At 36.4% G+C, this 15,165-nt stretch overlaps 1 protein-coding gene across 2 annotated transcripts; it reads left to right on the top strand.

Moving 5' to 3' along the window:
• The first annotated feature begins 5,165 nt into the window (after window positions 1-5,165).
• Window positions 5,166-13,642, top strand: LOC133516285 (uncharacterized). Of its 2 annotated transcripts, XM_061849138.1 has the most exons (6): window positions 5,168-7,247; window positions 8,425-8,487; window positions 10,968-11,030; window positions 11,521-11,652; window positions 11,983-12,170; window positions 13,064-13,642. In XM_061849138.1, the coding sequence occupies exons 1-6, from the start codon at window positions 6,974-6,976 to the stop codon at window positions 13,088-13,090; spliced, it is 747 nt and encodes a 248-aa protein (XP_061705122.1). In that variant the 5' UTR covers window positions 5,168-6,973; the 3' UTR covers window positions 13,091-13,642. The 2 variants fall into 2 exon arrangements, with proteins under 2 accessions (XP_061705113.1, XP_061705122.1); XM_061849129.1 differs by lacking the exon at window positions 13,064-13,642 and having other exon boundaries at window positions 5,166-7,247; window positions 11,983-12,803.
• The last annotated feature ends 1,523 nt before the right edge of the window (window positions 13,643-15,165 follow it).

Genomic DNA, 15,165 nt, shown 5'->3' on the forward strand with positions numbered 1-15,165 from the left:
TTTACAGTTTTATTATTTTTGCCTTACTCTTTTTTGACTCTTCCAAGTTAAGGCGAGATGGGCCAGAGTCCGTTTATTATCTCACTTGGTTATCAGACGATATCACGCACGCACGACTGTCACGCAACCTAACGTCCGCATGTCTAGGGAAGAACGTTATTGCACTACATCTTATAAAACTACTCCAAAACTGAAAACTACTGAACAGAATTCATGCGGCTTTGATCTATCAATAGAGTGGTTCTTGAGGACGGTTTAAGTATATAACTTGTTAAGAGCAATTCCTAGCTGAGCAACTTTTCAAATCTCGAATTTTTAAAGCTATGTTTCTGTCGCGCTGCGGTGGGCGGGAGCGGGAGCTATCTAAGTGTGAGTGCGCGCACACAGATGCGAGACTCCAGTGCCCGCTCATTGCGCGCCGATCCGTCGACATCGCCCGCGAGCCGAACGGAATTTATCCTGCGCTGCCCTATGCAAGTTGTTTTTGTTGTTATCACATAAATTAATATTGTTTTTCATTTTTATATTATACTGTATCTATTAATTACCATACAGGTCAAGTGCAAAAATATGTATCGAAAGAATCGTCTCATAAATATGGTACTACGCTCTTACTACACTGGAATAAGATGCTGGGACATATTTTTGAGTAAGATGTGTACACCCATATTTTTACACTTGACTGTCCCTATCCGTTTTTGTAAGTAGGTATAAATATATGGCTAAACTACAATCTATTTAACTTGTAATACGATGGGGCTAAACTTGGGCCGCCTGAAGAACGCATCGCAATGACAATCAGGGTAAAGTATGTTGGGATAATGCCGGACAATTTTGGGACCAATTGAGAGAACTCGTGAGAAAACGTTTTTTCGAGATCTCAGCACGTGACAGATTCTTGAAGTACGGAGCGAATCGTTAAATAATAACCGTAGATTCGTTCGTATTCGTAGGTCCGGTGTCTACCCTTCTCCAATGTATATAAATTACATTACAGCCACCAATAATTACAAACTTAAAAGTTGTCAACGAAAGTTTTTTTTTCGTATTTTTGTATCCGATCTTAACCCTGATACAAAAATTGGTAAAATTGTGGCTCTCAAACTTTGATACCTATGTCATAAGGCAATTTGATAAGTAAACAATGTGCTAAGAAACCTCTTATTGTAAGGTTTACCCGAAGTAATAAAGTAAGAAAAACCACTAAAATAATAGATAGGTTTCGAAGTTTTGACAATTTAAGATCTCGTGAACTGTACAGGTTTAGTGAAAGTGTAAATGTATTGTTTATTGAAAGGAATGTACTGGAAGATATTAAGTACTTAAGTAAGAGGGACAAAAATCAAAATAAAAAATAATCGTGCCCAGTCATTTTTAATGAAGGTCGCCAAAAAATAAGAATCAAACTTAGAAATCAAAAAGATTAAGTAGTTCTTTAAAAAGGTTTTTTTTTATACTACGTCGGTGGCAAACAAGCATACGGCCCGCCTGATGGTAAGCAGTATCCGTAGCCTATGTACGCCTGCAACTCCAGAGGAGTTACATGCGCGTTGCCGACCCTAACCCCCTCCCACCCCTCGTTGAGCTCACTGAGAGCCCATCTTGAAGTATAGAAAATAAGTAAAATTGCGATTTTGTTGGTATAATTTTGCAATTATGTATATATTATATAGTTGATATACAATCTTTTTTTTATAAAATGTAAGGATCGTATGTAAAGAGTAAAGTAAATATCTAGGAAAAGAGAGCCCTCTTGAAGCATTTTAAGGAAACTAATTTCGAAGCCCTATCTCTATTTTGTATCCTAAACTAGCTATGTATGTATGCGTGCACATCTACATATGCATCCGTATGTGTAGGTACTTTATTGCGAAAAATTGCTCATTTGCTATCTATTTTACTCGATTTTGTTATACAATTCAACATGTATCATCATCCCTATATAATATAAATACTCTTTATTGCACACCTCAATAAAAGAAAACAGAAACATAAGCACAGGTAAACAACATGCGGTCTTATCGCTAAAAAGCGATCTCTTCCAGGCAACCTTTGGGTTGCGGAAATTAAAAAAATTACATTGTCAGTAAGTAGGTGTACATACACATACAATATACAAACATACAAAATAGACTGCCAAAATCTCTTCCTTTTGATTTACCGTCGCGCTGATAGTGGTACGAAAGTGTGATCAAGAAAACAATAAATGTGATAATTAAGTAGGTCAGTAGGTAAATTGAAGAAAATTTAAAGTTTGACAATCACTGCTGTTTTTGAATTAGGTAAAGATCGGATTGTTTCTTTCCGATCTTTACCTGGAAGGGTCAAGATCGGATAGCGGTCTACAGCAGTGCTAGGTCTGTTAACACAATTACAAAAACAAACACAGTTTCATCACAATACTCAAAATAAATTACAGGTCGAAGATCGGATAGAAGAAAGAATTCGCGAAATTTACCTTGCTCTCTGTGATTGCGCATAGCACAAGCCCGACTCCCTGAGCGACGCGGGAACACTGGCAGTCGAGGCGCAATGAAATGGCGTCTTACACAATGTTGCCAATATTAAAAAATAAAGCCAAATTAGGGAGAAATGAATGTCCTACGTTCTTCACCCGCATCCGGTATTTACCCAACATACCTTAATCGTTGAACCGCCGCATTTCAAAATGGCCCTTATTTTGATATCGGCTAGCCGTAATGTAATACGGCGGATTATACAATACGACTGCGATACTTATATGTATATAAATCCCCTTGTCAATGTAATTTCATTTAATTTGCTATCTAGTGGCAAACATCAATGTAGTTATCTTTTACTTGTGACGCACAAGTATGCGCAATGTAAAATACTATATTTCTAAAAAAAATTTACTTGTTTATTGTGATTATACGTAGTAAAAGAAAATGTGATTATTAAATTATAATACGAAAGGTGGTCAAATCGCAAAATGCTGTCGTTTTATTTAAAATAATGAAATAATTAGACCAGTTCCGAAAGTACCGGGAAATCCCGGTTCTTTAAAACAGTACCGGTTCTGCAATCCCTAAAAAGGATGTTATGCCCATCACTATTCCTTCTGTGTACGTATATTTAGAAACTGTCTCCGCCTCCAATTCGTGCGATAAGGACAACTGCAGCTCGGACCGAAATTCACACGCAAAAAACTCTAAAATCGAGGTTTCGCTCTCGACTGTTTCCTCCTCCAAATCACAACCAATCATTATGAAATTTTGGAAATTGCAAGAGGAAGAAATAATCTATGCCGCTATGTTTTGATTTTTTGGATATTTGTTGTCATATTTGTATACTGTGCCTTTTTTTACAGCCAATTCAATTAAGCCGTTTTTTGCGATTTTCGAGGCGCTGTAATTTTCTTCAAAATAAAATAATCCAAAAAAGCAAAACATAGCGGCACAGATATTGATGATATTGATCTTATTTGAAAAAATCATTGCTCTAGGTTAAAAATCCAGGGAGGAAACAGTCGAGAGCGTTTGTATGGGAAAATCACAACTAGGAATTCCTCTTAAGGTATTGTGTAAATTGGTTGAAATATAACGATGTTGTCGGAAAAAATCACGCTGGCAAGGATTTTTAAAACGTTGCCTCGAGCAGGCGCAATTTTAAAGAAATCTTCCTAAGAAAAATGTCATGACAAATGCAAATATTATGATGACATGGAGCCGATCTGATGATGGAGACTGGAGGTGGCCATGGGAACTCTGTGATAAAACAAGCGCAAACTAATTGTTTTGGGTTTGTTACTGTTGTTAGAATTGTCTCGATGAGTATTAGTGGAAAGAAAAATACTGTCAGCGATAAAAGATTATATTAAAAATTTAACTTTTGACAAAAACTTATTTCATAATACCAGGATCCTCTGTGGTCGTGCCGTGTAGTATCAAGCATATAACTTCCATAAATATTCCCAGCAGTAGTAGAGAGAACTCGTATCTCACTCTGCTTCAACAAATTGTAGCTACCGCTTTATTTATCTTACAAGCAAAAAAAATAAACACTAATAATAACGAATGATAATAAATTTTCAGGAGTCCATTATTTTATTTTGTTATTCTTACGATATTTAGAACATCGCAGTATAGATGCACCACTTTTGTACTTTCGAACCAAATGGTACTGATAGTCATGGAATAACGCTACCTTCCCGCCTTTATTATCGACGTACGAGTATACAATTGCTTCGTCTTCTTACGAAGACATGCTTGTAGTCTGGATATACTTTTGCACAAAAAACAATATTAAGCTTATAAGAATAATCACTTTCTTGGAACAAAAGAAATGTCATTCATGATCATGACATTTATAATTATTAGTAATATTCCCAGGTAGCAAACTGACGTCAGTGACGCACAATTGACGTCATTTATAGGTCATAACAAGGTCAGTACTCTATTCGTCAAGAGTAGACGCTTCACTGACGTCTATTTAAGGTCATTATTAGGACGTACCATTTTGGACACAAAATTGACGTTTCACTGACGTCTATTTGGGGTCACTATCAGGACGTACTTTCTTTGTCACAAAATTGACGTTTCACTGACGTCTATATGGGGTCACTATCAGGACGTACCTTTTTAGTCACAAATTTGACGTTTTACTGACGTCTATTTGGGGTCACTATCAGGACGTACCTTTTTAGTCACAAATTTGACGTTTTACTGACGTCTATTTGGGGACACTATCAGGACGTACTTTCTTTGTCACAAAATTGACGTTTCACTAACGTCTATTTGGGGTCACTATCAGGACGTACTTTCTTTGTCACAAAATTGACGTTTCACTGACGTCTATATGGGGTCACTACAAGGACGTACCTTTTTAGTCACAAATTTGACGTTTTACTGACGTCTATTTGGGGTCACTATCAGGACGTACCTTTTTAGTCACAGATTTGACGTTTTACTGACGTCTATTTGGGGACACTATCAGGACGTACTTTTTTTATCACAAAATTGACGTTTCACGTACGTCTATTTGAGGTCACTATCAGGACGTACTTTCTTTGACACAAAATTGACGTTCCACTGACGTCTATTTGGGGTCACTATCGGGACGTACCTTTTTAGTCACAAAATTGACGTTTTACTGACGTCTATTTGGGGTCGCTATCAGGACGTACTTTTTTTTCACAAAAATTACGCTTCACAGACGTCTATTTGGGATCACTATCAGGACGTACCTTTTTAGTCACAAATTTGACGTTTTACTGACGTCTATTTGGGGTCACTAATACGACGTACTCTCTCTCGCTCTCTCGTACGCTCTTTCTCTTTTACTCTCACTAAGACGTCATTAGAGTGACAGAGAAAAATGCCCGCAATTGACGAACGTCGATTTTCGCTTCTATTGCCCTGTTTCACTAAACGTGATTCTTAATATTAGCGTAGTAACTTCTTATAGAAATTTACATCTATTTGGGGTCTCTGTTAGTAGGACGTACCATTTTAGTCACAAAATTGACGTTCTATTGACGTCTATTTGGGGTTACTATCAAGACGTATGTAACCGACAAAATAACGCGTTTCGTTTCTTGATACCAATTTGTCAATCTTGTATTGTAAAATATTTATAAAGTAATAAAAACATTTCCGTTTGTTTCGGTAACTCTAAAGTTGTTATACAGTATTTTTTTTATAGATTTTATAATTAATAACACCAAAACAAGCTTAAAATTGTTATTTTTAGAAACATCAGAAGTTGGAACGGAACGAAATTCTGACATTTTGATTGAAGCGTCATGTGTCATGTATCGTTTCCCTCCTTTTCCGTTTGCCCGGTCTGTTGTGTTGTATCGCGTCCGTGGGTGCTGTGCAATTTGAGACTCTTAAAGGTATATTTTAGTTTTATCACATGATAAACACATACTCAGTGATGAGTACATACTCAGTGATACAATTCAGTGATCAAGACGGCGGATCAATATCCATTGTAAAGAATCAGTGGATTACGCCAAGGCGTCGGGAGGTATTTTGGCCACCCGTCAAGGGATCTAAAGCTTTTGAAAAGGTGTTGGCGGATACCAAAACACCGGATGAGTAATGGAAACGATACTTCATCCAAAGAGTTTTTTGTGTGACTGGTACGTATATATTTATTTTAAGAACCACGTGGATTTTGCTATTGGTAAGTCACGTACTTAGAGGTATGGTATCTGGATGCAATATTTCTTGATTAACCGAGAGCTTACTAATGTTGGTGGAAGTTTCCGTTTTCTGTGATAGTTCAGTTTTTCGAAGATAAAATATGTAGAGTCATTGCGTTAATTTCCGTACAGATTATCAATTAATGTAATTGATTTTTAATTTTCTATTTGCGACATATAATTTTATGTAAATAGATTGATATATTGTTTTGACATTAATGATTGCAATAGGTACGTACAAATTTGTGCAGCAAAGTACGTTTATATTCAAATTTCGTCAAGTGGACGAAAACTAGTGCCGGACAAAAACCAACACACCTACATATAGGTAGTATTCTTGTTGGTATATTGAGTAAAATATGTTACGTTACTGTAGGTATGTCACAGCAGTGTTATGGATTTATTCGGATTTGTTATAGTATCTTGTAAGTTTACATATTCAGCAGTAATCTTAATTACAAACAGTATAGCAATAATTTAGTGAAGTTCCGGGTAAAACTTATTACCGGGTAAAAAAAATATTTTCGATTAGTTTAGCGATACACAGACAAAGAGACAGAAAGATAGAGTTGCTTTCACACTTATAATATTAATATGGATGGACAGCTTATGGTCATTTTCATAAACCTATTGCTGAGACAAGTAGCAGCATTTTTGGGATAATTTTACCTTGCATTGTGTCTGTATTAACATAACTTCTGTAGTGTCCAGGTAAATGGATAATTGACTGTGCTACTAACCACTTACTACCCTGTTCCTACTCCATCCTACATATTTACCAATAACCTTGTTTTAATTGACTGAGGGATGCATTATGTTGTGTTCATTTATTATTTTTGCATGTTGTGTGTATTTTTTATTTTATTTGCATGTAAAGACGATATAGATAAAGCCAAAAGAAAACTGAAACTGGTTGAGGAGACATCAGACTTACAGACTGAAGCAGAAGAAGAACCAAATTTTAAGCGGAAAAGAAATAACAGATATATTTCTACAAGCGATGAAGATGACGGCCACATAACGCCACCACCAATTAAGAAAAAAATCTTGAACAAAACAGCTGCTGCTGATTACTATAGAGGTAAGTTGAGGTTATAGCCAACGGGCCATTATTATTTATGAATTAAGTCCCGCCACATTGAACAATTATGATGCTGTAGATACTTGTTGCATGTGTCAGAATAGTAAGAGTAGCATTTTTTTCTAAGGTTTATATTGTCAATATTCTGTTTAGCAACTTCATAGGTGTGCAAAGTGTCAGAATTTACTTCATAACTGCCATTTTATGTTGCTGCTTTCTCATAATCAAACAACTTTCAGCCAGTTTATTTAATGTATTTTTGTCCCATGGTTCTCATGCAAATATAATATATGATATATCAGGTGCTTCCTATAACATTAGAAAATAATTAAACCATATTATTGTAACTCCTCAAACTGATCAACATTTGTTCAGCAACTTTAAAAAATTATGAAATCTTCAGATTTTCTCTTTTTCATACAAATTATATATTATTTTCAATGTATCTGTTATCACAGTTCTAAGTATGGGGAACCCCCAAAATTTATTGTTTTTTTTTCTATTTTTGTGTAAACATCTTAATGCGGTTCATAGAATACATCTACTTATCAAGTTTGAACAGTATAGCTCTTATAGTTTCGGAAAAAAGTGGCTGTGACATAATCGGACACACAGACGGACATGACGAATCTATAAGGGTTCCGTTTTTTGCCATTTGGCTACGGAACCCTAAAAATGAAATTTTTGACAAAAACTTATTTTGGTCAATATATATAGCTAGCTGCTTACTGCTTACTCTGTTATATCCATTAAGTGTTTCTTCTAGTCAAATTTATCTTTTTGTTAGAACACTGTTTTGGCATGGAGAGACAGATGGAAGGTTTTTCCTTTTCTGGTATGGACCCTTTAATATCAAGAGTAAATAGATATATTTTACAGTACATATGGGGCTACTTTATAGCACTAGTGCGAGAAGTAGCATATTATGTTACTGTGTCGAACATTTAAAGGGCCATATGTACTGTAAAACGTTGTACGATACATGTGCGAATAGGTAATTCGCAACTCGTGTCGATTTAAAACACTCCCTTCGGTCGTGTTTTAATTTATCGCCACTCGTTTCGAATTTCCTATTTTTCGCACTTGTATCGTAATGTACTATTGTGTAGTTTTTTTTTTATATAGAAGTATGATATTACAAAGAACTCTCAAAAATATTGTGTTATGGTTTGTACAGATATCCGTCAGGCTCAGCCAAACATTACCCGAGATTCCCGGGAAGCCCCTTCAACACCAGAAAGTAAGTAAATCATAATTAATACATACCTAATAGAATATTATTCTTACCAGTAAGCCTAGCACATGATTGGCGCGAGAGTATGTCGCCGCTAGATAGACTACCCATCTTATTCTAACTGTATTAATTACAAAGGGACGGGTAGTTTATTTCGCGGCGACATAACCACAGGTGATTTATTTTTTAGGGTGTCGTACCAAAAAGGTACAAAAGGTTAATGGTGCAACTCTGTCCGTCCGTCCGTCCGTCCGTCTGTCTGTCTGTTTGTCACATCGCTATCGATTTGGAATATTATAGTCATCAATAATGCTAACCCAAACACACATTGAAAGTGTTATTTTTCTATTTTATTTTTATTAAATATGAAAAATGCCCCATATGAAGAGAGGACAAAATTTCAAATTACTAGGTCTAGTGGGGTATCGTTTCAAAGATCTTAAATGTATATTTCAAAAAAAAATTTGATTAATTTTTTCATAGTGAAAAATAATCATTAATGAAGGGAAATGTAAAACAAATTGTCACCTGAGCCGAAGGCGAGGGTGGCAAACACGCGGGATGGAATGTCCTACGTTTCCTCCCGTGGTGCGCATACTATTTTTCTGCTCGACGGAGGCGGAAAGCGGCAACTTCGTTTAGCGCAGCGGGAGCAAAGTTGACGCTTTCCGCCCAGAGGGCAGAAAAAATATAATCATGCCTATATCTTGAAAACTTTTTTGTGACTATCAAAAAACCTTTCGAAATTTAATTTGCAATTTAACCTCCTTTGCTGGTGTTAATTATACTTGAAATTCGTATGAGATTACACAAAAAACACCTTTTTTTCAAATAAAACAAAAAAACTTGAAATCGGTTCGAATGATAAAGAAAAAAAAGCGGCCAAGTGCGAGTCGGACTCGCGCATGAAGGGTCCCGTACCATTTAAGACGTATTAAAAAAAAATCTACTTGCTAGATCTTGTTCAACATTTTACCACTTTGGACACACATTTTACCACTTTGGGACTGTCTCTCGCGCAAACTATTCAGTTTAGAAAAAAATGATGTTAGAAACCTAAATATCATTTTTGAAGACCTATCCATAGATACCCCACACGTATGGGTTTGATGAAAAAATGTTTTTTTTAATTTATTGACGTATTAAAAAAAAACTATTCACTAGATCTCGTTCAAACCAATTTTCGGTGGAAGTTTGCATGGTAATGTATATCATATATTTTTTTTAGATTTTTCATTCTGTTATTTTAGAAGTTACAGGGGGGGGGACACACATTTTTTCACTTTGGAAGTGTCTCTCGCGCAAACTATTCAGTTTAGAAAAAAATGATATTAGAAACCTAAATATTATTTTTGAAGACCTATCCATAGATACCCCACACGTATGGGTTTGATGAAAAATTTTTTTTTTTAATTTTTATGACGTATTAAAAAAAAACTACTTACTAGATCTCGTTCGAACCAATTTTCGGTGGAAGTTTGCATGGCAATGTATATCATATATTTTTTTTAGATTTTTCATTCTGTTATTTTAGAAGTTACAGGGGGGGGGACACACATTTTTTCACTTTGGAAGTGTCTCTCGCGCAAACTATTCAGTTTAGAAAAAAATGATATTAGAAACCTAAATATCATTTTTGAAGACCTATCCATAGATACCCCACACGTATGGGTTTGATGAAAAATTTTTTTTTTTTAAATTTTTATGACGTATTAAAAAAAAACTACTTACTAGATCTCGTTCGAACCAATTTTCGGTGGAAGTTTGCATGGCAATGTATATCATATATTTTTTTTAGATTTTTCATTCTGTTATTTTAGAAGTTACGGGGGGGGGGGACACACTTTTTACCACTTTGGAAGTGTCTCTCGCGCAAACTTTTCAATTTAGAAAAAAATGATATTAGAAACCTCAATATCATTTTTAAAGACCTATCCATAGATACCCCACACGTATGAGTTTGATGAAAAAAGATTTTTTGAGTTTCAGTTCTAAGTATGGGGAACCCCCAAAATTTATTGTTTTTTTTTCTATTTTTGTGTGAACATCATAATGCGGTTCATAGAATACATCTACTTACCAAGTTTGAACAGTATAGCTTTTATAGTTTCGGAAAAAAGTGGCTGTGACAGAATCGGACAGACAGACGGACATGACGAATCTATAAGGGTTCCGTTTTTTGCCATTTGGCTACGGAACCCTAAAAACAACATATGTACACAGGTCCCGCAAATTAGTTAGCGAATTTGCCGATAGATGACGCTGTACACAATTATACTTAGTATACTTCTGGTCATTAAGTCTTTTGTATTTTTACATGAGATAATTGAAAGTTTGTACGGAACCCTCGGTGCGCGAGTTAAACGAACTCTCACTTGACCGGTTTTTTTTATTCTGGACTGGGTAAGTCGGTCTAAGCGTGCATTGTATTATTAATACTCATAGAAAATAAATATAATACATAAGTTAATGTTTTTTGCCAACAGAAACCCTCTCATTGCTGAATGTAGTTGACGGGCTTCCTGTCTTGACAAACAGTGTCCTGCAAGGTAAGATATCAATGTTTAACCATCTGCGGTGGTTTGATTTTAATGTTCATGTATGTGTAATATGTGTGTGGTGTTTATTCCTATGTTCATTTCTACAGAGTAAACAGCTATAGCTGGTTTGATACTTCACGCCGTTGTATGGGAACCTTGCACTTTGTGACTATGCGCTGAAACTTGGCATCGTTGATTCTTAGCTGGTTCAAAAGTCTGCCCTGTCTGTCTACTTGGGGTTGCACGAAGGTCAATAACAACTGGGAACCTACATGGATGGACTTGCCTGTTGCTGCAGAAGCATGTCCCTCCCGGTCTGGATCTACCAGCTAAGAATCGACTGTACCAAGTTTCAGCGCATAGTCACAAAGTGCAGGGTTTTTGTGCACTATCAAACCAGCTACTAGGACGATTTTTAGAAATGACGTATATTCATCTTTATTTATTGATAGGTAGGTACCGGAAAAGTTTTGTGTTGTTAATATTTTTGACTTGTCAGATTTAACAGAAGACGGCGAGGGGCGGCTAACTCCGGTTTCACGCATACGTAGTCCTTGGTCGCGAAAAGAACAACCACCGAATCTCGGCAGCGACGTGCCAGCAACGCCATCGTGCGGTCAAGGATTAAAAGGTAGGTAAAGGTACAAGTTGAAACACAACTACGCGTCGCTGATCTCGACTTCATGTCGCCGCGTCACTGACTAGTTTCTATGTATTTCTATGAAATAGCATTCGAACGCGGCTACACGAAGCCGAGCTCAGCGACGCGTCGCTGCGACGCGTATAATGATGTATATCCATCGTTGGCGTCAAAAAGGTTAAGACACGCTTGTTGTTCACGGCTGGTAGAACGTTAATACTTTGCCGCTATATTATTTATACATACATACATACATACATTCGGTATCTTACCTGCGACCCATCACTAATACATTATTATATTAACATAACTGTCTTTCAGGTTTGCAAGATACAGTGGTGTCACTACTGACCCACATAAAGGCCCAGAATGATATAATCATCTCTATTTTGCGAGAAAAACATACAAGATTGGATTTAAAACCAGAGTTCAAATTTCCCATCAAAACTTCGGAGGAGTTGAAAATTGTGGAAAAATTATTAACGTCACAAGAAAACCATGCTAACGTGGTAAGTTTTAAGTTTGTCAATGCGATAGTATCATCGAAACTACAAGCGTACCGGATAGGTATAACAACCGGCATAGCCTCGTAACGTCGTAAGTAGCCGGGTCCACACAGAGCGAGCATACGCGCGAGGATATTGCCTCGTGCTTATGGTCGCTGTGTGGACCCGGCTAGTCCCGTGTTTTTAGGAAGCAGGAGTCATAACTGCCGAATCTACTATTTATGAAGTACAAACTAGTACGTTTTTTAATTTAATACCCAAGTTTTAATACCTATGTGTTTCTTAGCGAGTGTCAGGATGACAGGACCATATATTTATAACGAATGTTACTCCAAGTTTTAGTACCTTTTTAGGGTTCCTTACCATAAAAGTACTAAAGGGACCCTTATGGTGCCACTCTGTCTGTCCGTCCGTCCGTCCGTCTGTCACATTGATAAATATCTCGAGAACTACTTAAGCTATCGATTTGAAATTTGAAATAGTCATGAAGAACGCTAACCCTAACACTTTGAAAGTATTATTCTTTAAATTTATTTTTATTAATTGTGGAAAATGCCCAATAAGAAGAATAATTATGAAAGGTACAAATTAGGTACTAAATCTTTGTCAAAAGTTGGATTCTATCGATATAACCCCTACAACTTGGGGGAACTGGACTTGGTCCTATCAACCTGACGTCAGAATGGCTGACCACTTTATTTTCAATATTTAGAGATTTTAAGTTAAGTACAAATTTTTCGATGTCAGGTACCAAATAGTACAAAAAATTGACACTCAACGAATTGTACACAGACAAATTGGTTTTTATACGATTTCAGAGAAATACCAACCCGTTATTTTATGATCTGCAGTATAGTTAAGTTTGTGAATGTTTTTGTAATAAGAAATATTTACAGGTAGCCTACTTCAAGAGCCTTGGTTGACAGGGCGTTAATAATAAAGTATCTAGAGTTATGAAAGTTGCATTGTCTGACTCTATGGCAAGCAAGTACAACTTTTACGGTAAAAGATCAGACAAGAAGCCATTTGCAGAACTACGTCTCCGGGCGTGTGCAAAACCATTCGATGTAGAAGGAACCCACCATCAATTACAATGTCACTACCAGCAAGCTTGTTGTGGATCAGACTCTGGTGAAAACAAATTCGGATTTTAGAAGAAATTCAAAGTGGCGGCCGTGTTTACAATCTTTGACTACGAATTCATATAAGGGTATCTTTCGGATCCTCAGATGTAATTTGTTATCGTGACTAGATCAAATTTTCCGTCGGACGTACCGTTTTTGAACTACAAGAAAAAAACTTAAAAATAGCAAAAAAAGTTCCACAACTTCTGGAATGGAGCAAACTCGGATTACACAAATTTAGGATCAAATAAAGGTATTAAGACGATTTGACTGGCCTCTTAAAATACTTAAAAAGTACCTTGTTAATATGTAGTTTATATGTTATTATTAAACTACTAGTTCCTTGATGTACATTTGGGGTTTTTTATTTTTCTTGCCCCCGTTCAGCATCGCGTCGCATGCAATTGACAAATAGTCGTCATTGGGAAGTAACGGTTGCTTAATGATAATGAGTTTAGTTAATGAATTGGCAAAATATTTCGTATGTGCAATATATCAATTGAATCTTCAATAAACGAATGATAACTGGCTTAAATTGAAGTCCCATTGACGTCTATTGTATTTGCCAATTGAACGTCATTTTGTCGTTAATATGACTTCTTTTGAAGACGTCGTAGTATCTTGCATACATCACAGCAGGGTAATAACGTAATACTGCGTACGTACGTTAGGACGATCCAAATGTCATTCATTGTGTAGAAATATTACATTTGGATCGCCTCAACGTACATACGAAATTTTACGTAATTGCCCTACAGGAGACGTCTATATTACGTTACTAAAAGACGTCCTACTAACGACGTTAAAAGACGTCCATATTACGTTACTATTGAACGTCCTACCAACGACGTTGGAAGACGTCTAAATTACGTTACTAAAAGACGTCCTACTAACGACGTTAAAAGACGTCCATATTACGTTACTATTGAACGTCCTACCAACGACGTTGGAAGACGTCTATATTACGTTACTATTGAACGTCCTACCAACGACTTTGGAAGACGTCTATATTACGTTACTAAAAGACGTCCTACTAACGACGTTAAAAGACGTCCATATTACGTTACTATTGAACGTCCTACCAACGACGTTGGAAGACGTCCATATTACGTTACTATTGGACGTCCTACCAACGACGTTGGTAGACGTCCATATTACGTTACTATTAGACGTCCAATACGACGTCGTTAGAGACGTCGTGAGGCTATGACATATGTTCGTCATTTCGAACGTCTGTACGACGAAAGTAGCGACGTCATTAACGTCTGAAATGACCGTGAATGGACGTCGTGACGACGAAAAATTGCTACCTGGGTTATAATGCAAAGGTAAGTGGGAAAAGTGGCCATTATCATTGTCAATATCTAAAGAGGATATTAATGTGAAAGCTATCTATTTCCTCTTTTGATTGTAGTTGTGTTATAAGAAATGGTTCGAGAGCACATTAGTTGTGCTTAGTTGTGCGTAGTTGTGCCATTAGGAATACATATTTTTAATGGTACAACCAGTTGTGCATACGTAGTTGGTCCATGAGGAAAGCCTGCCTGTAACCGCCAAGTTGTTACCTACCACTGGCAACAGCGGAATTTTTTTTTTATACATATATACAGCTATGTATATTTATTTAATTCACGTTGCTGATTCTCAAATTGTATCTGCCACAGACATGTTGTTAAAAAAATATTGTTCACGAGAAAAAGGGCTTTATCTTCCCTGCTAGGAGTAGGAGGGATCAAAGTGGCACTTTTTTCTTCCCTGCTAGAGTTCTAGTTCTGGGACACGATTTTATTTATTTTTTCGATACAATTTTTTTTGCTTAAATATTTGGACAAAGTATTTTCGTCATAGGTGATGTGAAAAGCAGTATGTGTCAC

This window comes from Cydia pomonella, chromosome 1 (genome assembly GCF_033807575.1).
Source record: "Cydia pomonella isolate Wapato2018A chromosome 1, ilCydPomo1, whole genome shotgun sequence".
Taxonomy (NCBI): Eukaryota; Metazoa; Arthropoda; class Insecta; order Lepidoptera; family Tortricidae; genus Cydia; species Cydia pomonella.

Excerpts from the sequence above, each read along its gene's own strand:
- LOC133516285 (XM_061849129.1), top strand. The coding sequence starts at position 6,974 with ATGCATTATGTTGTGTTCATTTATTATTTTTGCATGTTGTGTGTATTT. Across the intron at positions 8,488-10,967 it reads AGCCCCTTCAACACCAGAAA|AAACCCTCTCATTGCTGAAT; the intron begins GTAAGTAAATCA and ends TTTTGCCAACAG. Across the intron at positions 11,031-11,520 it reads GACAAACAGTGTCCTGCAAG|ATTTAACAGAAGACGGCGAG; the intron begins GTAAGATATCAA and ends TTGACTTGTCAG.